We start from the raw sequence: 24,610 nt of genomic DNA, 5'->3' as shown, positions 1-24,610 counted from the left end.
ACTGCAGTCGTAGATTCGAGTCTTTCTGGTGCCAATCTACTTCCACAGCACTCTTGCCTGTAATGCTGGGTCTGTGTACCTACCTGGTTTTTACAATCTCAAACGGTGCAACAAAATGGATTTCAATTGTTCCCTCCTTCGTTTGGAAAATTACAATTTATAGGGGAGCTAGTTTTTATGACAGTAGTTCGAAGCATGAATTACAAAAAAATCGTATGAAGGCATCATAGTGAAAAGCATGCCGTAATTCCACCTTTTCATCAGATGACAGGAAAATCTAAAATCAAGATCCAACGCGATGGGATGGAAGAAATCTGTCTGTATGTGTAGCAGTGAAATTAATCGCAGACGTATCTTTCGACAGCATATTATTTAGTGCTTTGAAATGGTTGAAGTTCTTCTCCAGGTATCTCACACCATCATCATCGGTTGCTAGTTAACCTCTACTCTAGAATCGGAGTTATTTCATCAGTATTTAGGACCGCGGTCGGAGCAAGAAATGTTTCTTGTCAAGCCCATACCCGGAAGAATGTCTCATACTTTAACATAACCGCACAGGTGACATATCAACCGCACACCAAGCATAGTTACGCGAAGTGAAAGATTAGTGTTGTACGTTTCGTCGGCATGACATAAACGTTGCGATGTCTGATGTTCCCTCCCTGTACAGGAATTAAATAGCGCATTTCTCCTTTAATTATTACAACCGTGTCCCCGTATTGTTGTCGATTTCACACTTGGCAGGAGCCCGGCACGGTCAATATTGCCGCGCCGACCGACATGCGTCCTCTGATCACTCGCCGGCTGCGCCGTGACATTACTGGCATGGGTTCCGCGCTGCTTGACAGGTAAGCACGCGTGCCGAGGGGTTGATACCTAAACGCGGCCGGACTCAACCACTCGATTCATTCATTGATTTGTCATCGAGGAGGTGCAAAGATCACCATGGCTATCATTTTTATTTCTCACGAATGACTCTCGGATGCACTCGAGACCACCGTGATCTCGCCACAACGCTGAAGCGTCGCTTCACCCACAGCAGAGCGATCGAGCTTCGGTAGATAGCACAGCGCCACTTTGTTTTAGAACTACGTGAAGAGACAATTAAGTCTGAAGGAGGGACTTGCAGCTCGCGCTGTTCATTAAATCTGATCTGTTGCTATAAATTTACCCGGGTTCCCTGGGGAGGGTGCCACACTTCTACGAGCAGCCATAAATATTGGTTGGACGAACAGAGCCAAGCTCTCGAGTTTCCCCGCGTCAAATCTCCACTGACTGTTGAGTCAACTTTATGACAGTTGGGGCTTGTCAAACTGATCTCGCTTATGATCATACATAAGCCACAGTTTTCAACGAGCGACAGTGAGTAACTCACAGGCTTTTGGTGGAGACTGTCGACGTTGACTTATGAACAATCCATTTCTTCGTCGTCTGCGTGCCTTGAAGCAGGGCAGCTGTTGCAGTGCCGAGGAGAGTACATGACTGTCATGCACATTTCGAGAGATATTCATTAAAAAACTTAGCCTTTTTTGTTTTGCGACGATTTCTAGATCAAACTTCTTGGGAGCCGATTTATTATTGAATATTCGACCAGATGTAGTCTTACGCATCTTTTGTATCGCTGCTTAATCATTTAACTGGTAAGTAAGATCTTTTTTTCTTGTATACTGTTGACTAGTGAGTTGTCCTGAACAACCCTCCAACGTGTTACTGGTATCGTGATTTTAACAATATGGCAATTACTTAAGCCTCTTTTTGTTGTTAGGTTTGTTACTAACATGGCATATTAATTTGCTGGTCGTGGCAGCAAAAATTGTTCGCGCTCAGACATTTTGTCTAGTGATTGCCTAAAATTATGTTCACATGTAGCGAATTTGTCTTACAAACTAATATGCTTCGGAATCGTAGGTAATCTCATGCTATTGCAAAAAATGTTGACACTATTTGCAAAGAACCTTCGCTGAACTATACTTTGCCGTGGGTTGACATTTCAGAAGGAAAGGATGGAGCCGGAAAATATGTCAAACATTTCTTCTTTATATCTTTCTTGTAACATCATCACATCAAATCAGTACCAAATACGGTTCAAAGGAGGGGAAAGATGAAAGGTCGTATACGGAAATAAGGTCAGATAGATACAGGGCTCGCTCTAGGTTCCACTAGGAGAGTATGGATTTCAATTCAATTATAATTGCATCCACTTTCTGTGATTTCTTTTCCCTCGAAATTTACCATCCCTCTCTGAAGTAGAGGGACCGCTTGAGACATCAGAAATTTTAGAAATGGGCAGCTACCGATTTTTATTTATTATCAAATATTATCAACTGACTTATTTTTTCTTAGTTTTGCAAATACACGTAAAAGGAAAAAGATTTAAAGCTGGTTTGAACAGTGTTTATACGCTAAGGTTTGTTAAGAATTGTGTATAAAAGTGACAAATCACGCGCAGGTTCATCAGAGATAGACACTAAATTAGAAACCTAAAATAAAGCACTTCTCCCCCGGACCTAAAACTTCAGTCTTGTATTACAAAACGCAGTTATTTGATATATCATCAAAGCTATCACACCTTGACATGCGTGCCTACTTTGTCGCCAATTTTCACGAGAACATGCGGCGTGCCTGACCAAACTACTGTCACGCCACCTGATCGAAAGGTAATTCATTTCTGTCATCCCAACGTCTTGTTCAAAAAAATTGTAAAATGTCACAGGTGGCTATAAACTGTTCACTATCCATCATTTAAAGTGCATGAGAGGCCATGCTAATAACCTGTCTGCAAGAATATTGCTTCGACTCCACTCTCGGTGAAAATTCCCTTTAAATGTTTCTTCCTCGATTCCTCAAGGTTAAACCACAGTTTCATTGCGTCTGATCGCTTAGTCCCAGTCACATCTAAAATACGCGGTGCCTACGTGCTACGCTTGTCCCAAATGAACGATCGATGTGACAAACATTCAGGCCCGATCAAGTTGTCGTTCCGTCTTGTCTTCCGTGTCAGCGAATGACATTTCAGACCGGGATGCTTTCATCACATAGTGCACCTCAACTTGCCGGCGTGACGTAGCTCGGGAAAGCCACCATCATCAAAAACCTGCAAATTTTCCCCTCGTCGCCTGGAGCCCAATTAACTTCCCCGTGACTCGCACACGCGGCAGGGACCGTACCTGTATGCCGTTTGCAGTGCCGGCAACGACACTTATACCGCAAAACAAAGGCTTGGCCCTCACCACCTCGTCTAATCAAGGATGAACGCCGAATCCTCTACATCAGGAGAATTACTTCACTTCCGCGGGGCTAAGACCGGCCGAGCCGATGTGCGTGTATAATGCTGATGCATTTTGGTGGAACCGCGCAAAAAGCAGCAGGTATAGATACCGGTGCATACGTAGGGTCGTTGTCAGCGTTGATGAAGGAGGCACCAAACCACTCAGTGTAAAACACGATTTGAGGCTCACAGGGATAGCGTTGCCTAGTTGACGTATTGCTTAAAAGGACTGATGAGGTTGATGCAATCGTGATCCATAGAAAGATTATGGGGTTTTCTCTTTTTTATTTCGGTTTTACACAGACTATTGTTAAAATCTGCGTGTACCAATCACGCATGCCTTTAGATTTTTTTTTGCGGGAAAACTGACTTTAATGACGGAATCGCGCAGTTTATCTAAACAAAAACTGTTTGAAATTTATTGACATAAAATCCTTTGAGGGAATATTACTGTAGCCAAAAGGGTTGAATCTGAGCGTGAAACCGTCGCTTGAGACCGTGTAGAAAAACCTATATAAACCACTTGGTAAGGTTTCATTAGCCCATTCTTCGCAGGTGACAGTTTTAAACAAATACAGGTTAGCGTGCCTCCGAGGCAAGGCAGCGATTGGGTGTTCGGCTGAGTACTTTTCCTGATTTCCCGACCAGAAAAAGTGGGTTCGGGAGGATTTGATTAAGTGATCGGGCAAAAAGTCTCGCTGTGTTATATTGCGGTTGCAAAGTCACCCCAGGATGAGGCGAGAGCGCACATAAAATACGACAGCAACGCCTGTGATTCACTTTATATAGGAAGGGCTAATAATTGAATGGGGTATGACGAAATCGGCCTATTCGGTTATCAGGATTGTACTACAATCAAAGCCAACACGAATGAACTCGGAGTCACTGGCAGTTTTGATAGCGATTTTGCCATGTTGTCCTTATTTCATACACTACCAGTTTCAATCAAGAAATATACCGTTTCAAAAGTCGGCTTTTATCCACCTGTTATCGGTATCTACTATATTTTATTCACGGATAAAATCCTGCCATGTCTCCTTGCAGATATAAGGCAAAAGCCCTAGTTTCATCAAAATCAAATCAGTAAAGCCCATTAGGGCTAAAACTGATCAAGAGAGTGTTCTGATAAACCACATATCCGCTCAAATGTCCAATTACGCCACATCAAGTTATTGTGTGTGATTTCTAATTATATTTAAAGGGAGGTTCGTTCATAGCCCTGCAAAAATCATTATTTTAACGTGTGTCTATTTTTCTTTCTTCATGTACACGTAAACTTTCCTCCTAACAAAATACAAATACACTTGAGGTCAACATTTATGCCTTTGTTTATAAGTGAGACGCGGTATAGGAAATTCGGAGTGGGTTATGAAACATCTTGCACTATTGCTTTATTCTCGTGCTAATGATGTTGCACAGGAAACTGCCGCAGTGTTGTTTCAATGATCAATACCGTCACTATGCCCAACAATCGATTTGCACCACTGTTAATAGTCCGGCTCAAAGGAGTGGGGGAAAAAGGCCAGTAAAAACTCGATCTCATCCCACTTCTGTTATTGTCAGTCAAATACGATGTTAAGAATTGATAAGCACAACCGGCTTTCCCCTAAAGACTCAGACTGGAAGGAAGTGTAAAAAGTCGGCCATGTTGGGCTTCTTCTGACGATGAGAAAGAAAACTTTGCGCACAGATGTGTGATTGATTGAAGCTGACGCCCCCCCCCCAAAAAAAAACTGCTCCGTCGACTGCAAGTCGTGATGCCGACTTCCTGCCGGCAATTCCCACCAATTACTCTTTCGCAGTAACCTCGGAAAGTCAACGTCTTCAATCTGAGAAGTGCGGACCAAGAGAAGGCTCTTGACACCAATTGTATTTGCACAATGCCGTGGAGACGCGGAAAGTTCAACAATTAGGAGTCTCCCAGCATCAGGTTTTGGACGCCTCATTAGACGGAGGACTGTTTTTTTTTTAATAAGAATAATTTGGTCTTCTTTAACCAGGATGGTGTTCGAGGAAGAGTTGGTAATGGTGAGTTATTAACAAAACTGCCTGTGAAAACAGCTCTATCTGATTTTTCCTGTCAATTGCACGGTTAAGCTGATCACTTAATCACAATTTGCTTTATTTTAATTTATAGAGGGCGAAATAAAATCAACTGCATGCGGCAAGAAATTATACGAACAAGGATTTTTCAGAGAAATACATCAATTTTAAGACTACGGAAAAGTTAAAAAGTCAGACGAATGAGATTTTAACTACAAATCGCCGAAATAGTCCCGCAACTGTAACAAACCAAACTGACTAGTCTAACATTTCTGACGAAAACCAAAGATACAGATGCTTTTTATTGAAGTAGTTTTTGAAAACCATTTCAATCTCCAGGGAATCTGCTGAAATGCTGTCTTGAGCAGCTTTGCGGAAGTAGGCGCAGGTTTAACATGAAACTGCATATTCACCGTTGCCCCAAATTTCCGCAGTACTGTACGAGAACAGTTCCACCTCCAAAGAAAAATATCAAGATGGTGACTTTTGACGATGCCTTTGTTTGGATAATTAAGATTTCCATCTCACAAGACGCTAGGCTTCATGTGCACCACATTATTAAATCATACGATGGTTCAGCAATAATCAATTCAACGCTGCTATGCTCAGGTGCACGTCAGAAATTACGCCGCCATTTTTGTGCTTTTGATTTGATTAAGAGCACCTGCCGGTAAATATGACAGACCACATCAGGACAGCAGATCGCTTTCTCTGGACTGTTTTTGCAATTTTGTGGAGGACATAACCGTGGTGCTAACATTTCAGCATGAGACGAACGGGCATGTTCGTCGAGGTTACACGATGACAACATTGCATCCTGAATGTGAAATCTTATTGGCATTGGCATTTAGAAACGTGTTGAGAAATCAGACTAAAGTTTCCTTTTACGCTTCAAGTTCCTTTAGGAGTAAGAAGCGTGTGTTTAAGTCTCAAACGACTAAAAAGGCATACAGCCCATCATAATACAATTTGGTGACGCAGAGGGTTGTCAGAGACGATATCAGACAAGCACAAAGTAAAATTGAATCGTATCTAGAGACATGCTCTCAATATTTAGATAGTATTTCATTAGACCGAACTTGTGATCCCGAAATTTCACTACAACATCAACAAGAACGGAGAGTCAAAAGTCGGGCTATGTGAGCGCCCGCGTCACACTAATCGATAACGTCGATTCGCTTTAACTGACCACGAAATTCCAATTGGATCGATACTAACGCACCATGCTCGCTGTGTCAGACGGCAAAATCGCATTACATGCACATCAGAGGCGAAATAGGACTTGATCTTCTAAAGGGGATGCGTTTAATCCTGTTTGGGGTTGTTAGCGGTTAACAAAACGCCGAGTTACACCATTATAAAGATTGTTTTAAATGTTTAATTAATTAATAAGAATTATAAAATCCTCATCACCACCGAGATTGTCAAACGGTACCTTGAAGTGTACAAATTGATACTGTTTTATTGTTCAACTTTAAGTTGATGTTATGCTGTTTACAAGAGAGTGTTAAGCTTTCATCGTTTACCGGTATTTATTTTTGTCTCCACCATTCAACTGGGATGACCAATGAAGGTCTTTTGACTCAGTTTCTTTTGGAGGGACGGCCTTCGTGGAAAAATGTTCAGTGGAAGGAAAACCCCGGACAAGTATGTCGGAAAAACCCACAGGATCAAAAAAACCCAATCCACATACTGACCCAGGCGAGATTCGAACCCGGGTCCCAGAGGCAAAAGGCGAGAACCGCATTGCGCTAATCTGACTCCTTTAAACAACCATGTGACATTTTTTGCACAAACAGTTCTTTGATGGCTTTTTTCCCTTGATGATGTCATCTGATGGTGTTGAAAGAAAAGAATGTTTACTTTCAAGCTGTATAAACATTTAAATCCATTCCCAAGAATTGTTATTTTTCGTTTTTGCCCTATCCGTAGTTGGTTTGCGCAAAGATAAAGAAAAAACCTGTACCTTTTCCAAATTGTCGCTAAAGGCGAGTGAATTGCTTTAGGTGGCGAGACCTTATCGAATTCTCAACATCTCTGAAAACAGACATGAAAAACAGGAAAAAAAGAAGACACGGAGTGAACTGTTGTAGTTGTGTTATATCGCACGCGTGATCTGAACCTTACCCGCTTCGTTACAGGCCCCCGTGGACTCTTGCCGGAGAATTGTTTCATTTTTGCCGGCGGGGCAATTCGAGTCTTCATCCGCCGAGCTGAGAGTGGTTTCCGCTCTACGGTGCTTCCGCAATACCGTCCGCGGTCTTTTTTCCCCTCTTGCAGTACGCTTGACGCAAGGCACGAGTAATTTAATTTGAGTTGTGCCGCTGTCGATCGCTTCAAACCTACCTGGCTGACCGAACTACATGACCAGCCAGATATCAGGCAAATTTAAATCTTCTCTTTTTTTCACGGGAGATACAAAGAGAGAGAAGGTTTTTCAAGCTAGAATGTTCCGCCAATCGTTGTGGAAAGTCGTGAATCATCAAGTGTGCGACACACACACACGGTTTGAACTCTCGCATATTGATTCGTGTACAGTAACCTGTCTGGCGGCTTGCGTAAATACACGAAACCTGATGAACGACGAGACGGGGACATTTCGTCAAATAATTTTGCAATTTGACAGAAGGCGCCACCATTATGCACCAGTCTGCCTTATGCAACCGTGGTTTTTCTGTTTCTATCAGTAGCGTAGGAGCACATACCTTCATGTACAAGTCACTGATCAATGTCCTGCATAGGAAACGGCCCTGAATTTTCTTAAGTGAAGTATATTCGTGTGTGAACTCACAGTGAAGGGTTTATTTACACAAGGACAATGACTTTTTCTAGTATTTCCCATTTATGTCTGCCTGAGACTCCTTGTACGCCAATAGGCGACCCAAATTACAATGTTTCCCTGACTGAGTTGCCCTTAGAGATATTTTATCACTCGTTTGGACAATTTTGCCATGGAAAAGGGCAGGTTTAATGGTGAAACTTTCATTTGGTCAGACAGTTTCGAGTATCATGATCAAGTGCTCTGGGCAGGGCAGCGAATACCTATCCAAAATGAGTTTGCCTTTTCTCCTGAAAGGGGGAGAGGAACTCTAACCCACAGTCTCCTATTTGTGTGAGCAGGGGTATCACGAAACATAACAGAGTTAACGTTGTTGTCATGATGAGAATATTACAGACTTTAAAAGGACATTATTTCCATACTAAGCCAGCCAGACAACACAGTCATACTGACGAGTAAACATGTTTAATCTGGAGAATTATCTTGTTGAGTGAAATTTAATCCTGTTATTCTTTCGGTATCATGACAAGCTTTTTATCTTCCAACGATCTCAGAGCACTTTTACAATTTCCCCGTTCCTCAAATTAGACCGTATGACAACCGTATCGAAGACACCCGGCCTCTACCCTTGAAGGTGTCCATAATACACGGGTTATTTGGTATATAGACACAGGGAAGAAAGACTAACGTGACTTGCTCCAGGTCACAACAAGCATGTTGCTCGCTGCTAGATTGAACCCTCAGCCCTAGAGACCTTCATCATGATGTTGCCATGTTACTCCTGTTCCCAGTAGACCAATTGGTAAAAATTATAAAGCTTCACAATATTGACAAAAGGGAATAGACTCCTTTTCCTTTCAGCCTCAGTTTAGTTGCATTGCTTTGAATGGTAGAAAAACGAAGCAAGATGGCTGCTGCATGATAGAGGTCTATGATCGGGAGTCATCAACTCCACAACAAGAAGCCACAAACCTTCCTCGTTTACCTCCCAGGATAATGCTGTGATCACACGAATTTGTATTCTTTGCTTCCTTGTTTTGGGGGGCAGGAGTCCGAGGACCGGGTTCCACTCACATCAAGGAGTCTCTACACCCCAAGCCCGCCAGCTGTCCCCTCCCAAGCCCAAGTTACCATTGACCCGGCTCGCTTCCAGCTTCCCGGCATGCCCGAGCCCGGCAGTGCCGTCACCAACGGCGGAGAGAAGCTGCCTTTCAACCACCAGAGCGAGGCCCTCCATCGGAAGATTCCATTTTTCAACAAGGGGTGGGGACGGAGGGGCTACCGACGAGCCTGGATGATATGCCTGGCCGGGTTCATCCTGGACATCCCCTTCATGGGAATGGTTATGAGCTTCGGTGAGCTTCTGCTGCCGCTGCTGGATACGTTTGGAGGTGGCACTGCAGCCATAAGTAAGTGAATTAACTTGGCAAACTACAGGTTTGTAGTTTTTGTTGGACGTCAACACCTTTATAGGTCTTACAAAACCTTTACATTGCTTCCTTTTTTCACAAACTGGTTTTGATTTGGACCAACCTCTGCAAGGAATTTGCCAAGAATGAACGTTGTTTCAGTATTTTGACCAATGTCAGGCAAATATCAGCATATCGAGTTACAAATTGCCGTTTTAAATGTACACTGTATTAGTTTATTCTTGAAAAGTTTGATCACGTGTAGAGGCTGATACAAACTACCAGAGTCAATGTTAAAGCTGGAAGATTCTTTAACCATATTTAATACTGTGGAGATCTGGTAATGGCAGATTGGAGACTCGTCCAAGCAATATTTATCTTTTATATACTGCAAAATCACAGGCTGGGTGGGCTCCATAGCCTTTGGCATGGCCTACGTTGGTAACCCCATCTCCACACCACTCTATCACCGCTTCGGTTGCCGGCGGGTTTCCCTGGTGGGCGTTGCCCTGGGGGCAATAGCTCTATTTCTCTGCTCCTTCGTCACCGAGTTTTGGTGGATGTTCGCCACCTACAGCCTCATGTTCGGCTTCGCCACCAACTTGTGCTACAACCCGCCGCTGGTGCTCACGGGTGCCTGGTTCCCCGTCAAGAACCACGTTTTGGCCACGTGCGTCCTGGTCGCTGGTATCCCGTTTGGTAAGACTACTAGAAGTTTTATCTAGAGGTTCGATAAGAAACGCTCGTCAACCAATGACCATTTTGTCTGGAAGCCTATACACAACATAATTATGTACTCAGGCAAATTCGACAAAATGGTAAAAAAATAGGTCATTGATCAAACCTTACGTACTGTGAAACATAGAAATCATTTCCTGCGTCAGTCAAGTGTCCAAAAGAGATGCAAAGCCTTAAGGCTGTATTTATTCACTTTGATACTGCAACATACGGAAGGAAAGGAATTGGATCAGTACAAAGAAGATTTTTCTTATTTTTGTGACAAGACTTCTGATTTGTTTGCTGTTTCGAGGATACTGGATTAACATCGTGTTTACGATAAACTCGGTAAGAGTAACAGCAACAAACATGCAAATGAGTAGGTGTAATTCAGTGAAGGAGGGTTTTGGTTTGAAATTTACCCACGATTCAATCTTCTGCCTGACATCTTGTTTGTAGTTTTCCTGGTCTGCCCAATGAGCGAATGATGTGTAGACCTCATTTGGTCCCACATGTGGCATGGTCAAATGTTTTGTGTAGAATTAATGAATCAGATAACCTCCCTAAGGATTCTTCAATGTTCCAAGTGATTATTTTTCACTTGTGGCACAGTCTTTGTATTTTTTAAGCATGTGCCCTTTGTCAGATTTTTATTTCATTGAATGACAAAAATCACACTATAGTATGATGCACTTCACAAATATGTTTGCCTATGTTTTGGACTGTCCTTTAGTGTGCCTACAATCGCTGACACATTCCTGTTAGCTTATGTCCATCTCTAGCTTGCTAAATGAGGATCCCTTTATTCACAGCGTTTAACAACGTCATTGTAAACCGACCCATATTTTTGCATTATGACAATGATCGAAGAACAGGCATTTTAAAACCATCAGTACTGTGCGATGTATCATTATGAAACGATGGTATGCTAGTGCCTCTTTTGGGGATTTCTAGAATGTGCCAATCATTACGGTTAGCATATTTAAGAGCACTGGTGTACAGGAGAACGATTGATATATTTCCTCTCTCAGCATTTTCAACTTTTGAAATATTGAAAAGCACTTGACATTTCAATAAAAGGAAACAATGTTCTCGCCAGTAGCCCGTAGTCCACTTTCCACGCAGCTCGGCTTTTTGTTGTAATTTATCAGCGGTCCCAATTTTAAAATTTATTTCTCGAGGAGAGCGGTTTATTACGTTTGCATTGATCCCACCTCTTGTTGCCATGGAAACGCGTGACTCTAACTACGCACTGTATACAGAGTGTAGAGTAGACGAACCTGTAAAGAAAGAGTAAAATAATAATAATTTCGCCCGTGAATGGATCTCAACCGTTCAGGCGTGTGGCACATTGTTACGAAACTATTCATGTGTAGTCGCTTCTCTGCAGTACGTCATTATGGGCCACCATCTATGAAACCCAATATTACAAACCGTCGTCCCCGAAGGGTATGAAATATAGTCAAGGAGGCTGCGAGATTAAACTATCGGATATTATACAATTAACTGGTTTCATACTTTAATTAGCTGTTCCGCCGTGTTCCGCGGGAATTACCGAACTTCATTTTCTGGTACCCTCTGGCTCACATCAATTCATCTCGTTGCGATAGTGCAAAAGCTAATAAACAGAAAGACGGTGTACTTTTACCGACAAACAGACGGTTAGATTCGCCAACTTACACGTAGGCCTAGAGCAGTTGAACACTAGTCTTTATTAATGATGTAATCATTTCTCTCTCCGTATGGGCGTCTTGTTGTGACGCTCTGTTGTTTACTTTGTTTTGTTATGACATGTTGCAATGATTCCCTGTCCAGACAGAATGCATGCCTTTAAACTTTAGTGCATAAATATTCGTATAAGTAAAACGAGAGATTTATTACAAACCATTTTGTCCCTGTCAAAATGCCATTTTGTGAGGTTGCTCTGAAGGAGGGAGAGTGGGATGTATTGGGGACAATGACATTTACAAATAATGATAATTATGATTATGGTGATGATGTAGAAAATGACGGTAGTTGATAAATAATGCGCACGCGTATACGGGCGATTCTCAATAGTGCGCCTCCAAGAGTTTGCGACGCGTTGGCTAATCACAACGCGCGAAATCGGTCGACCCTTTTCAAACACGCCTTGGATCGACATATTTCGCGCATTGTGATTGGCCAACGCGTTGCAAATGCGTGGAGGCGCACTTTTAATTGTGAATAGTCCTTATTGATTCCCACACGAACAACTCCATTCGAATCATTTTTGCGAAAAATCAAGTTGCTGTTGCTACTTTTTTCGCTGCTTAATTCGCTGCCACTTCAAACTTTTTATTTTGCTTTTGTTAATTATTCGAGTACTTATTTACGTAAAAATAGGCCATCGATAACCATGCAGTGATGCAGCAGTGCTCATCAGGGGTCTGGGGACGAATTGTCGACCAGACTTGTTCACTTGCTCACCATTCGAGTAGTAATGATAGTAAAACACTCAAGTTTGGGGCAGGTTAGATCAATGGTCATTTATTTGCCAATGGCTAATTTTGACTGGTAACCTATGCATGAAATATTTATACCGGACACCTGGCAAAACCGACCAGTGGTTGACAAAATTTTGATGATTGAACTTGTCCATAGTTTGGTCCGAAGTTGCCCGTCGATGGTGTTGAGGACTACCATAAAAACAAAAATAATATTGTAACAGTTGTTCAAAACTTCTCCCCCCTCCCCCAACTTTAGGTTCCCTGGTCATGAACCCCGTATGTCAAAGCCTTGTGGAAACTGTCGGCCTCCGAAATACCTACCGGGTGTTGGCAGCCCTGGCGCTAGTCATAGGCATCCCGTGTTGCCTCATCTTCAAACAGCCTCCCCTGGAGGAAGAGGACGACACACGGTCGCTGGAGGGCAGCATCGAGAGCACCGAAGTGGACGGCGAGTGGTTGTCGGAGATGATCAAACAGGAGAAGGAGCCAGCAATCCGGAAGATCTTCGGGGTTCGGGTCTCTCTGTGGCTCGACCCGGTCTACATTCTGTACATGTTCGGGCAGCTTTTCAAAGGAATAGGATACGTTTTCCCGTTCATACATCTGGTAAGTTATCAAAACTCGGCTTTTTAAAGGCTGGTTCATACTTCGGGCGAATGTGAAAGCTATTAAAGCAAAGTGACGTCACAAACGATTTTGCTCGAGTTGAAATGTGTTCAACTTCTGCTAATTCGCAGGGCGCAAATTATTTGATCTGATGTCACAAATTTGCCACGTGTTTGTGCGCGCCTTTGCGTCAAGTAACCATCCTTAAGAGTTATGTTATGTGCCCCTGAAGATGTAAACTATTCTGGTTAGCTTTTTAAATGCCCCAAAATGCAATCCTCACAGGCCATTTCTTTCAGCATTCTCTCCCATGAGTGTGACTCCGCCCCATAATCTGGGCCTTCCCACACCAAATCTTTTTCAAAAGTGGCATACATCAATTAAATCACATCCATGAAAATGTGAAATCATTCCCAGCAAGGGTTTTGCTGTTATGGTCATCTTTAGCTAGTGCTCTCATCAGAGCCCTCGACTGAGTATTTGTTACCGGGAAAGTTAACACTTTTGGTGCCACCCTCCCTCGAAAAGAAAAACCTTTTTCATTAGATTGGTGTCAAAGTGCTTGCAAGACATCAATTATAGACTCTTGAACGCCTGTCACGATACCAGTGCAATACAATGACACCGGAGGAAGAAAGTACAGGCATTCCGGCCGGGTTCTTTGAAGATGAAATTTAAAGACGAATGAACCAGTCCGGAATCCAACCGAGCATGCCTAAATTGCAGCGCGTCCGAGGTTGTTCAGGACTAGCCGTGACAATCTATCCTATCGGCAGGGCCGTACGCCACCTCATGCGCGTACTTCGTTGCCGAATGGCCTTGCCTTTTTGAAATACCGATCTGGCTCATTGAGAAGTTCGGATCCAGATTTGGTGCACGTGGTTAAGCTGTCAGCTGCTCCCATTTTTTGCTCCAATTATTGAAAAGTCTCTGAAGTCTGTCTTCATCGTCATTTCAGTATCATCAAAGCCACCATCTGTTTCCACTGAGCAGTTAATTGAATATCCCACGACCACCTTCCAAAATCCAAACTTATCTCAAAATCTCCTTGTCGTGCCATACCACTCTCTATCCGTCTTCCCCACGCCAGGTACGCTTCATGGACACCATCGGCATCGAGCCCTCCACCGGAGCTATCATCATGACCGTCAAGGGGGCTGCCGACATGGTGGGCCGATTCTCGGCCGGCGTCATGGGCGAGAAACTACCCTTCCCTCTCATCCACATGTACGTCATATGCACTGGTGTCATGGCCATCGCTACCTACTTGTGCACCTTCGCCGCGAGTTTTATCGCCATGTTTTTCTACGCCCTGAGTACGTTGCTTTGATTACATCCCACTTTCGAAAGACACGGCTCATGAGCAGACGTTTAACCTAGTTTAATTTATATCCCAACAAGCGGAGCTGCAATCTTTCATTAGATAGGACCAAGACAAATTTTACTCAATCGAACATTATTATCGAGATTTCAATAACGATTGCACCAACAGTAATTCTTTTTAAATATTTAGTTTATGAAACCTATTTATGATACCATTCCAAGTGATTTTGACCTTAGATCGTATAGTAGCCCCAGTTTCACTGGCTGGGTGATCAACCATTGACAAACTGACTATTAAGAGTGCAGGCCAGTTAATTTTGGTACGCACCATACTCCCTAAAAACGTACAGGGAGGTCACCTAACAACATGATTCATATCTCTCTTATTTCCCTCCATTACATTCTGAGACAAAGGTTGCAAGGAGTGAGTTTTGGGGAAAGCTTATTGATATCAATTTCTTACCAACAGCGATAGGTTTCTTCAACGGAGTTTTCAATGCGCTTGTGTTTTCCACTACCACGTCTCTCTTCGACCGAGACTCTGCCAAAGAGGCCTGGTCCTTCTGTCAAGTTCCCCCCGGGGTCGCCATTATCATCGGACCTGGAATTGCAGGTAACATGCCCGAATATCCCCTGTTTACTCTGGTTTCTTGTCTGAGGAGAGGATACAGAAGTGAAAATTGTATTCCCCATTTGAGTTGGTTAACATCATCATTTGTGATTAAGAACCCAAAAGGAACACACAAAAAAGTGGGCCTCGTAAAAAGAAAACAAAATCATGTTGGTACTTGCTTCGGCCACAATATTGAAAATAATACGCCGGGGTTTGATTGACGGCTGCAACAGAAATGCAATTCCCCGTCTGAAAACATTTGCTACGCGATTTAGACGAAGAATCTATTGCAGAAGACTGCATGGGAAATGTGGGTCTACCTAAATTTATAATTGTCGAGAGCCATAAAAATTATACACATTGCCCTTTCCAAATGCGGCGCGCCCATAAACTTCACCCGTTAGAAAATGAATGTTCCGATTTACGCCTTTATTTTCCTCGATTCGCTTCCCAGGGCTCGTCTACGACCTCAGCAAATCCTACATCGTCGACTTCTACGTCAACACAGCTGTCTTCGAGGTTGCCATGTTAACTTTCCTCCTCGTTCCCGGCGTCCAACTATGCAGAAGGCTACGATCTTCAAAGGCAGGGGAAGGAGGTGATGACGGCAAGTCGTCTAATATCATGGAGATGTCACAGCTCGAGCGCCAGCGGAAACGACTAGCCAACGGTTATCAAGCAATGAATTAAATTTGAGGGACACCTGACTTCAAATACCTCTCATTATCTTGTTCAGGGTGCTGTTACAAAGACAGATTGCACAGGAGATCGTACGGGATGGCTTCCTCAACTATAAATTCAACTCAGAATACGTCAGCAAATTCTAATCTGGTTTCCGGAATGGATTAATCTGACTACTCGAGGAACTTGCAAGTCAGGAAACCAGACGAAGCAAATTCAGTAAGTTGTGTCCAAAATCACTATGACGAAGTCGAAAGTGATCGGACGAAGCTTTTGCCCACAACTTGCAGGTTTGTCGGGGGATTTCAACACAACTGTCGCTTTAAAACAAATCTAGCCTAGCTATGTACCGGCTGGCCAGCGGAACACCGCCGTTGCGGCAGTGTGGTATTTGAGTCCATTACAAGTCCTTTCTTAAGTCCATTGACAACTTATTCCCGTCACAAGTCCTTTTACAAGGCCAGTCTTAGGCATAAGGGTTAACAATGACCAAAAAACACTTTTTTCACAGCTCATTTGAATAGCTTGTGAATTGGCTTAAGAATGAATGACTTTGTGATTGACATGTGATGGACTCGATTGCAACACTGCGTAGTGGAGTGCCCTCTGTCGCCGGACGGCCAACCTACTCAGTGTATTGTGACCAAAGACGGTCATTTATTTTAAAACTCGTTATGCCTTGTGGGGAGTTTGTATTTTGTAGAGAATTAAACGACACTGTTCTCTCAGCTATTACAATTTAGCATAAACGCGGATTTATTTCTTTCCTCAAGAAAGAAACTATACGGGAATGTTGGCACTGATTGAAATGGCTCTGATAATACCATACCTTCACAAGGATAAAATAGGATAGAATAGTTCCTTTTAAGTCTAGAAAACACAAAAAGTTATAAAATATAACGTATAGGTAGAATAATTATTAGTAAAAATTATGACCCGCAGGATAGATTCACAACTGTGTAAGGAAAAGGTAGCTGTGAATGATGTATAGTATATTGCAACAAATGTGTGTGCCAACGAATATTTATAGTACATGTACTTTAGCTATTTATAAAAATGCACTGATTCCTCAGTGCTTTATATTCGAATGGCTGTGTGTCCTTGCGTCTGAGAATAATATGAAATAAAATCTATACAGGAATGATTTTACTGGCACATGTACGGATGGAAAACCGTAATAAATCTATCTGATGTCTCCTTTATTCTTTGAAGTAAAAGGCTGGATAGGTCCGAACCACAGAACGCAGAGACCACCAATCTCGTGCGTGTAGCCATGATTTTGAAAAGTATCAGCAAACAATGGGCGAAACGATGAATGGCAGCGCGTCCATGACGCTTGTGCATTGCCTGTATTTTTATAGGCAAATCCGATGGCCAAGCCATTACTACAGGGCCGTCCTGTTCACACGCAGACAGTGCGCACGCGTGAAATTCCTCCCTTACCAATAGGTAACAGTCTTAATTGCCGAAGTGCAGGCGGGCGCTCAGTTTAAGGCAGCCGCGTGAGTCAAGTGTAAATGGCCCTTCAGAATGGCGTCTCGTGGGAAGTTTGTCTTTACATGTGCTCTCAAATTACACTTACTTTTTTGTTTTTCGGTACTGCTACCTGTTTTATCTTTTCAAATGTTTCAAACGTATCGTTTTGAATCTACAAGGGCCAGATTGGATTTCTTTTTACAATCCAAAAACGGCTTCATGGAATTTTCGGGCCAACTGTGCGTAAATTATACCGAGGAGTGAATTTGCCCTTAGTTTTGATTTTGATTTCTGGAATTTTCATTCAGTTTTGAATGCGATTTTGTGGTCCATGCGAAAATGGCTGAGTTTCAGGTGGCTTGCTCTCGTATGTTCACAAATAGCTCGATTTGGTTGTTCGTGAGACGGCCTCTGGAACGCCGGAAGGTACAACCGGTTATGATCAGTCGCTGGGGCAAGCAACATGAAACATGGCGGCGTCCTTGTACGTTCTTCTGCATTGCCGTCTGGATGGGTAGCACAAGTTGGAGAGCGGCGTATAGAGGGCGCTTTGCAGAGCTGCAGAGGGCGGTTTGTCACCTTTTATGTAATAAGTCTGTGTCCAAAATAATGTGGCTGCGGCTGAATATCACGCGTGTGCCTAGGGAAGCCAATGGCTTGCAAAATTATGCAATCAAATAGACTTGTGTGTGGACAAGCCAAGGTAGCGCGCACGCCGGCGCGGTGAATGATTGGGACCGGACGGTCGATCGACAAACATGAGTTGGCAGTTTTAAACTACAGAACAGCAACTGGGATCGTGAGCAAACAATTACAGGGAGGCCAGCGAAAATTGGAGTTGTTGCGGCCGTCGTTTCATTTTTTTCGTGGAAATTTTTCTCCAAACGTAAGCGTTGGTTTTACTTAGGGGTCTATTGCCCAGTTTCCGGACATAGGCCCTATAAAGTCTATGATCACCGTATGAAGGGCTCTAGGCTATAGGGCTACGAATAGCCCATGACATGTTTAACAATCGTCATGTTTCTGATACATTCGAGTCCAGCACTGCAGAACATCATTGGAAATTCACAAGTTTGACATTCTGGGGGAAAAGCTCCTCCAAGATTTCCCAAGACTCAGTCAGTCAGTGGTTATGAATTGTGAAACTGACATGACATAACATGCATTATTTTGTGAAATTTATTGTGGTAAATTGATTGTTTTGCTGATAGTTTAAGAGCTTTCACTTCGATGGATTGGCAGATTATTTGGACCCAGCATGGCCAAAGTCATGGATGATGAATATTGGAGGCAACGATGGGTCAACAACCAGATCACATTTCATATGCCAAAAGTCAATCCGTAAGTCCCGGTTGAGCCATTCATTTTTTTTATTCCTTCATGAGCAACATGATTACAGCATATGACAGTCTCATCTGGGTATCATAGTGAATTCATACCGTACATTAACATCACACGCAAGAACCAAAGCAGTGCGTGAACTGGCACAGAGGGTTACTCCATGGAGCTATGGTTACTCCATTCATTTGCATGTCGCACCCTGGTTTAAAATGATGTCACTCTTGGTTACTCTATACCCTTTGAGCAGAAGCATACTTTCATCATTGTAAAGAGCATATTGGTCAGGAGTGTTCATTTTGTTCATGGTGAATGTGACTGTTACATGTACGTATGCATTTTATAGTCGTTCGTAAACCAGTGAAGTTCACTTCCGACCAAAGGAGCCTTCGTTGGTAAGAAAGGGATGACATATAGTGCGGCTATGATTCAAGTACGGTCTGCAGATTTCTAAAAAAAAGATTGTCCACCTTACATGTAATTCTTCAGGTATCTGCGACTGTGCATGTGATATGGCATCTTTGTAGTTTAGCATACCCAATTGTGACACCGTAGTTGGGATTGTCAAAAATAGTTGGGACTCTCTGCCAACTAGGCCTATAGCTTGGACGGATGTCCTACTTTTAGTTTATTGTAACAGTGGTAAGTGATCGCATCTGAATTGAATCAGAAGCCATGCGGCAGTTGGTCTCAACATTATTCCATCAAAATACATGTACCAGCTAGCAGAAAATACACAAAAAATGGAAGGCACCTTAGGTTTTGAGACTTCATTGCTCAAGCTGTACTCAAATAAAGGTCAAAAACAAGAAAAATCTGCAAAAGTTTCTGTCACTACTTATCAACAGCCATAAAAATGGCCTTGCCGACTTAATAATGATTCAGTAATTGTTGTTTCATTTCAATTTTCAGAACGCTGTCTAAGTATATGGCAAACATGACAGCGGGGCAAGAGAAATGCAGGATATTGGTACCACTTTGTGGAAAGTCAGAAGACATGAAATGGTGAGAGGTGTAGTAATTCTATCTCACTTGTGAGAAAACTAATTTCCTAGCCTCTTTTCCAGAAAATGTATTCATTGAACCATATTTTTACTTTGAGGTTTCGGAAATTGTTGGAAATTCTGCTACTTTTGGTTTACAAATTAATCACACATTTTTTTTTACACTGAAAAACTTAAAAAAAATGATGCTCCAGCCAAAGTTAGGACTAGATAGGCTCTACTTTTCCTAAAGGTTTGCTGCAGTGAAATGTTCTTTCAACACACTTTTTTCTGCAACTTTATTCTGTTCATCAATGTATGAAAACGATTGGAAATCCGTATCAGGTTAAGTGAATGGAAAAATGCACCTTTTTAAGCGTTTAATAATACCAATGCTGTGCATGTCCTGGAAACTGAGGGCGCTGTCACTGTGATGTCATACAGGGAAGACATGGTTTTGTGCATAGGGTTTTTTCTGCTCAGTCGCAAACCCATAATGTAATCCATGAAAACAGGTTGAGAAAGAGTCTCTTACTTGCTTATTGCCGTGCACTCACACAATGATGAGTCACCAAGGAAGAAAAACAATTAGGTCAGCAGATTTAAAAAATAAAGGAGTTTTTTAGCATCAACAAGTGTGACATTCAGGCCATCCTTCTGGGATTACATCACAATTTGGCTCATGATTATGAAAATTCGCATCGATATCAAACCATTTAAGCAGCAAAACCCCCTTTGAAATTGTGAAACAAAAATTGAAATTTAGGTTAGCTTGGACACAAAGGTTCATTTTGGGAGATATGGAAAACATTTCGATACAGAGACCGTTTTATCTTTCAAAATCCTCCTAAACTTCCTGGCAAATTTGGAAAGACATGAACCAGGGAAGGCCTGGCGTGTGCATACACACTGTCTCCCCACAGGCTTGCTGACCAAGGCCACTCGGTAGTTGGAGTCGAACTCTCACCCTTGGCAGTTGAAGCTTTCTACAAGGAGAACAAACTGGACTTCACCTCCAGTCCCATCGAAGGATTAAGTGATGCTGATTTGTACAAGGTAATGTGCTACATGTAGGTTTTGGTCGAATAGATTTTCACATTGTGCTGGCTCTGTTAATGAATTGGAGATCTTCACGCCTTTTACTTACTATCTGATATTAATTTGTTGTGTGTTTTCAGAGCAAAAATGAAAGGATTCAAATTTACAAAGCAAGTCTATTTGACTTAAGTAGGTAAGTAATATTTCCATTTTGTTTCCCAATCGGTGTTTCTTCAAATATTTACCTTAAGAAAAGATATCTTAGTTATTTGTAACAAACTAGAACAGAAACGGTAACAGTTGTGTAACTTTTTTAGAATCTCAATATAAATTTGATTGATATAACTATTTTGTATTTGTTCATTTCAAACCAAAATCATATCTGCATATAGTGTACATATATAGTGATAAATATATCGGACAGGTTAATAAAGTGAAATTCTGAAATTTTGATTACAGAGATATTTTGGGAGAATTTGACTGCATATGGGACCGTGGTTCACTTGTTGCTTTGCTCCGTGAGGATATGCAGAGGTACGTGGGCTGATATGTTGCCATAAATCTGGAGGTTTTTAACCCTCCTATGCTGAAGTCACTCTTCGGGTCATTTGGTGAACACCTCAAAGAAGCACAGCTGTGTGGTGTTGTGTTGTGCACTGCACGAACAGTCCCTCACAGGAATATCAGATTGCACTTTTGTGCTGCCCAACAACTGTGCTTCACTGTTTCATGTGCGTCATTGTGCAGTAAACCAAATGCAGTGAAGAGGACTGCACAAAAGACCCTGGGTCATTTTGTGCTGACAACCTACTGTGTACACACTGAACCTGTGCATGTTTGAGTTCCATATAGAAACTACATGCTCACCAGTGACTGTGGGCATTTGTGCAAATTTGTGCAGTAAAACCAAAGGAGGGTTAATGCTAGAATTGAGGACACATCACAAGGAATTCCTAATACTGGGAGATGGTCCCTCAAAAATTTGAGGGCTTTTTCTTGTGAGGTTTTCCTGTTGGAATCCAGGACTCGCCTCATGGAACTGCAAAGAGATAGCGCTGCTGTAAAATTGAGGGTACATTGTAAAGAATTTCTGATACTTGGAGATAGTCCCTCAAAAAAGGACTTTTTTCTTGCAAATTTGGAAGACGTTTTCCAGAAAAGAATCCAGAATTCTTTTCTTGAAATTCCAAAGAGTGTAGTTTTGTCTCATTCAGAATTCAGAGACCGTCCCATTGAAATACAGATCAGTCATAGTTGTAATTGAGCATGACGAGTGATGTAACAGGGCAGATGGCGCTTTTATAACAAACGAGTAGCAGAGCGCTCAAGACTGGGCGATGAGTATTATTGAACTGTGACTTGTTTGGTTCCCTGAAGGTATTATGGCTTTACACGGTATAAAGCGAAAAAAAGACTTCCACTTTACTTTTAAATACTTGCCAAAACCATAATGGCATTGTTACGCCCGAACTATTAGGTATGTCCCAGCTATAGAGTTGGGATAGTCCCGACTGTTATTCGCCAATTTGTGAAGAACATTTTTCAACCTTCTCCAAGTTTATGCATCTTGATAAAATTTATCTTAACTGTAACAGTTCATCTGTGATATGACATTGTAAACAAATGACTTTGGCACAGGCTGGGCACATGCACACCGGACCCCTGTGCTATAGTTGGGCAGGCCCAACTATAGTACTGTAGTTGGGATGGTGAGCTCGTAGTTAGGACGTAACAGCATCTTTACAGAGTCCCAAGTAGTCAACTGTGAGTCTTTCTGATAGGCTAGTTAATACCCTGTGAGGGTCGTTCTTACAGATACGTTGAGCTGATGACGTCACTTATGAAAACAAAGGGCCGGTGTCTTCTGGCAACATTCGATTATGACCAAAGTAAAATGAATGGTAAGACTTATTTTTCTTCTTGTCATTTCTGTACATTTTGTAATAATCATGGATATTGTACGGTAGGTTTCACGGAATTATTAATTTCAACCACAATTGGCTCATCATGAACAAAAAAAACAATAAATGCACAATGATCACTGTCTACAATCAGAAAAAAGGTTTCCATTGTCTAACTATTCAGTGTGTTTTTCTTCTCGTCCAGGTCCTCCATTTTCGACTCCGGCAAAAGTTGTGGAGCAACTTTATGGTAAAAGCAACTCAGTAATTGTTGACTAAATATTTCAAATGCCATCATGCCAGCACAGAAAGCCACAAACGCACGGCTGTTACAAATGAAGTGAATCTTGAGCGAACCCCTGACATTCAATATCAAACATTTCTGTCCTTTTGGGCTATTTCTTTTAACAGAAAAGTATAAAAACGCACGCGTTCCTCCTATTAAAGTGGCTTTTATCTGCGTCGTGACATTCGTTTGACTAAGAGAGGTAGCCGTCTTGCATGGCAGTTCTTTTCGTCCACATGGAAACCTCCTTTTGTGCTCACCCTGTGGAACAAAAGCACTGTCCTGCAAGATGGCAGCCATGCAAACCCTCTATTGAAATGAATTATTTGCGATGTAATGTAGGTTCCACAATTCTTTCTCCCCCTCCAGCTGCTGGCTGGGACATCGAATCGTTGGAGGTCACCGACGTGATGAGTGACAAATGGCGCAGCAGAGGCCTAGACACTATGACAGGACTAACCACCCTGTTAACCAAGAAATAACCAACGAAGCTGGTCATGACAAGTTTCAGAGGTGCTTCTCAGGCCCGTCTATGAAGTTTTCAGTTGCATAGTTTGACACCGCTGAGAAATTGTCCAGAAGTAGAAACGTCTCTCCAGAGCCTCTACCAAACCTCTCTGTGTTGTGAAATTCATTCCGAATTTTGTCGATCTTTGACTAAAATAACATACGATGAGCTCTGTACAGTCATGCATATGATATATCAGAGGATGAACACCAACCTTAATGGGTTTGAACGTTATTCATGAACAAATCAGAACTTTCCCATTTGTAATGCCCAATTTCACAAAGAGGAAGGAAACCAAAACTGCTTAATTGGTATAAAATTTGTCGACCTGAAAGTCGCAGACAACAGTTATTAGTTAACAGGAATAATTGGACAAAGTACGACTTAACTGTCTTTTAAACTGTAAAGTTGACTTTATATACAAGTCGTATACCTGTATATTTTTGGGCGTAACTGTTTTTTAATTAAAGCTTCATATGTATATTGTGAGGTTATACTTGTAGCTGACCTTATCTTTCAACTGAGTATCACTAAGACAGCGCCTTTAAACTTGTACCTCAGTGTCTAAACTTGATTCTTAATAAATTTTTAGACAAAATGCAACTTAACTTACAGGGCCTATTCCTGTACCAACTGTATGTACCAACTGTACATACCTTTTAGGTTAACCTTTGCTTTTCAGACATTTATTTCATTTCTTAAGCATCATTTCTATTAATATTCAATAACGCTGTGCAGATCAAAATAGCAAAAAATATGATTACACAATGGCAATTATATAAAAACTACAATTAAAATTGTAATTTGAAACTACGAAACTACATGCAAATTACAGGTTCAACCACACGATTAATAAAACGTAAAATTATATGTATAAGACCTTGTTAATTATAACATTTATCAAAAAGGTACGTCTTGATTGCACACTTGAACTCGTTTTCATTCGTAATAATATCTTTCTACTGGTTTGGCAAAGAATTCCACGTTGGTCCAGCAATAACTGCCCTGTTGTTAAGTTTATCATACGACGGAGGAACCCGGTTGAAGACTCGAGGTATCCTGATTGTGTAAGTCATAAGCACAACAGAGTCTGACAATCGAATCAGTCAGGTAACTTAAGATCTTAACTTCCACGCGTGTACGAACTGGAAGCCACTTGATAGTTGCACTGGC

At 42.0% G+C, this 24,610-nt stretch overlaps 2 protein-coding genes across 4 annotated transcripts; both read left to right on the top strand.

Moving 5' to 3' along the window:
* Window positions 1-825: 825 nt before the first annotated feature.
* LOC110978699 (monocarboxylate transporter 13-like) lies at window positions 826-17,089 on the top strand. 2 transcript variants are annotated; one of them, XM_022233902.2, is made up of 7 exons: window positions 826-1,640; window positions 9,139-9,499; window positions 9,902-10,198; window positions 12,941-13,290; window positions 14,381-14,606; window positions 15,083-15,226; window positions 15,681-17,089. In XM_022233902.2, exons 2-7 carry the CDS (start codon window positions 9,253-9,255, stop codon window positions 15,914-15,916), a joined length of 1,500 nt encoding a protein of 499 aa, XP_022089594.2. In that variant the 5' UTR covers window positions 826-1,640; window positions 9,139-9,252; the 3' UTR covers window positions 15,917-17,089. The 2 variants fall into 2 exon arrangements, with proteins under 2 accessions (XP_022089594.2, XP_087005072.1); XM_087148946.1 differs by lacking the exon at window positions 826-1,640 and adding an exon at window positions 4,818-5,296.
* A 968-nt stretch (window positions 17,090-18,057) lies between these two features.
* LOC110978778 (thiopurine S-methyltransferase-like) lies at window positions 18,058-24,415 on the top strand. Of its 2 annotated transcripts, none has more exons than XM_022234053.2 (9): window positions 18,058-18,269; window positions 18,626-18,724; window positions 19,634-19,726; window positions 20,628-20,760; window positions 20,883-20,935; window positions 21,202-21,276; window positions 22,558-22,643; window positions 22,849-22,893; window positions 23,299-24,415. In XM_022234053.2, the coding sequence occupies exons 2-9, from the start codon at window positions 18,642-18,644 to the stop codon at window positions 23,409-23,411; spliced, it is 681 nt and encodes a 226-aa protein (XP_022089745.1). In that variant the 5' UTR covers window positions 18,058-18,269; window positions 18,626-18,641; the 3' UTR covers window positions 23,412-24,415. The 2 variants fall into 2 exon arrangements, with proteins under 2 accessions (XP_022089745.1, XP_022089744.1); XM_022234052.2 differs by having other exon boundaries at window positions 18,059-18,269; window positions 18,595-18,724.
* Window positions 24,416-24,610: the final 195 nt, after the last annotated feature.

This window comes from Acanthaster planci, linkage group LG18, assembly GCF_054643075.1.
Source record: "Acanthaster planci isolate LZ-2023a linkage group LG18, COTS_SCS, whole genome shotgun sequence".
Classification (NCBI taxonomy): Eukaryota; Metazoa; Echinodermata; class Asteroidea; order Valvatida; family Acanthasteridae; genus Acanthaster; species Acanthaster planci.
This window is presented reverse-complemented; position numbering and strand designations above follow the sequence as displayed.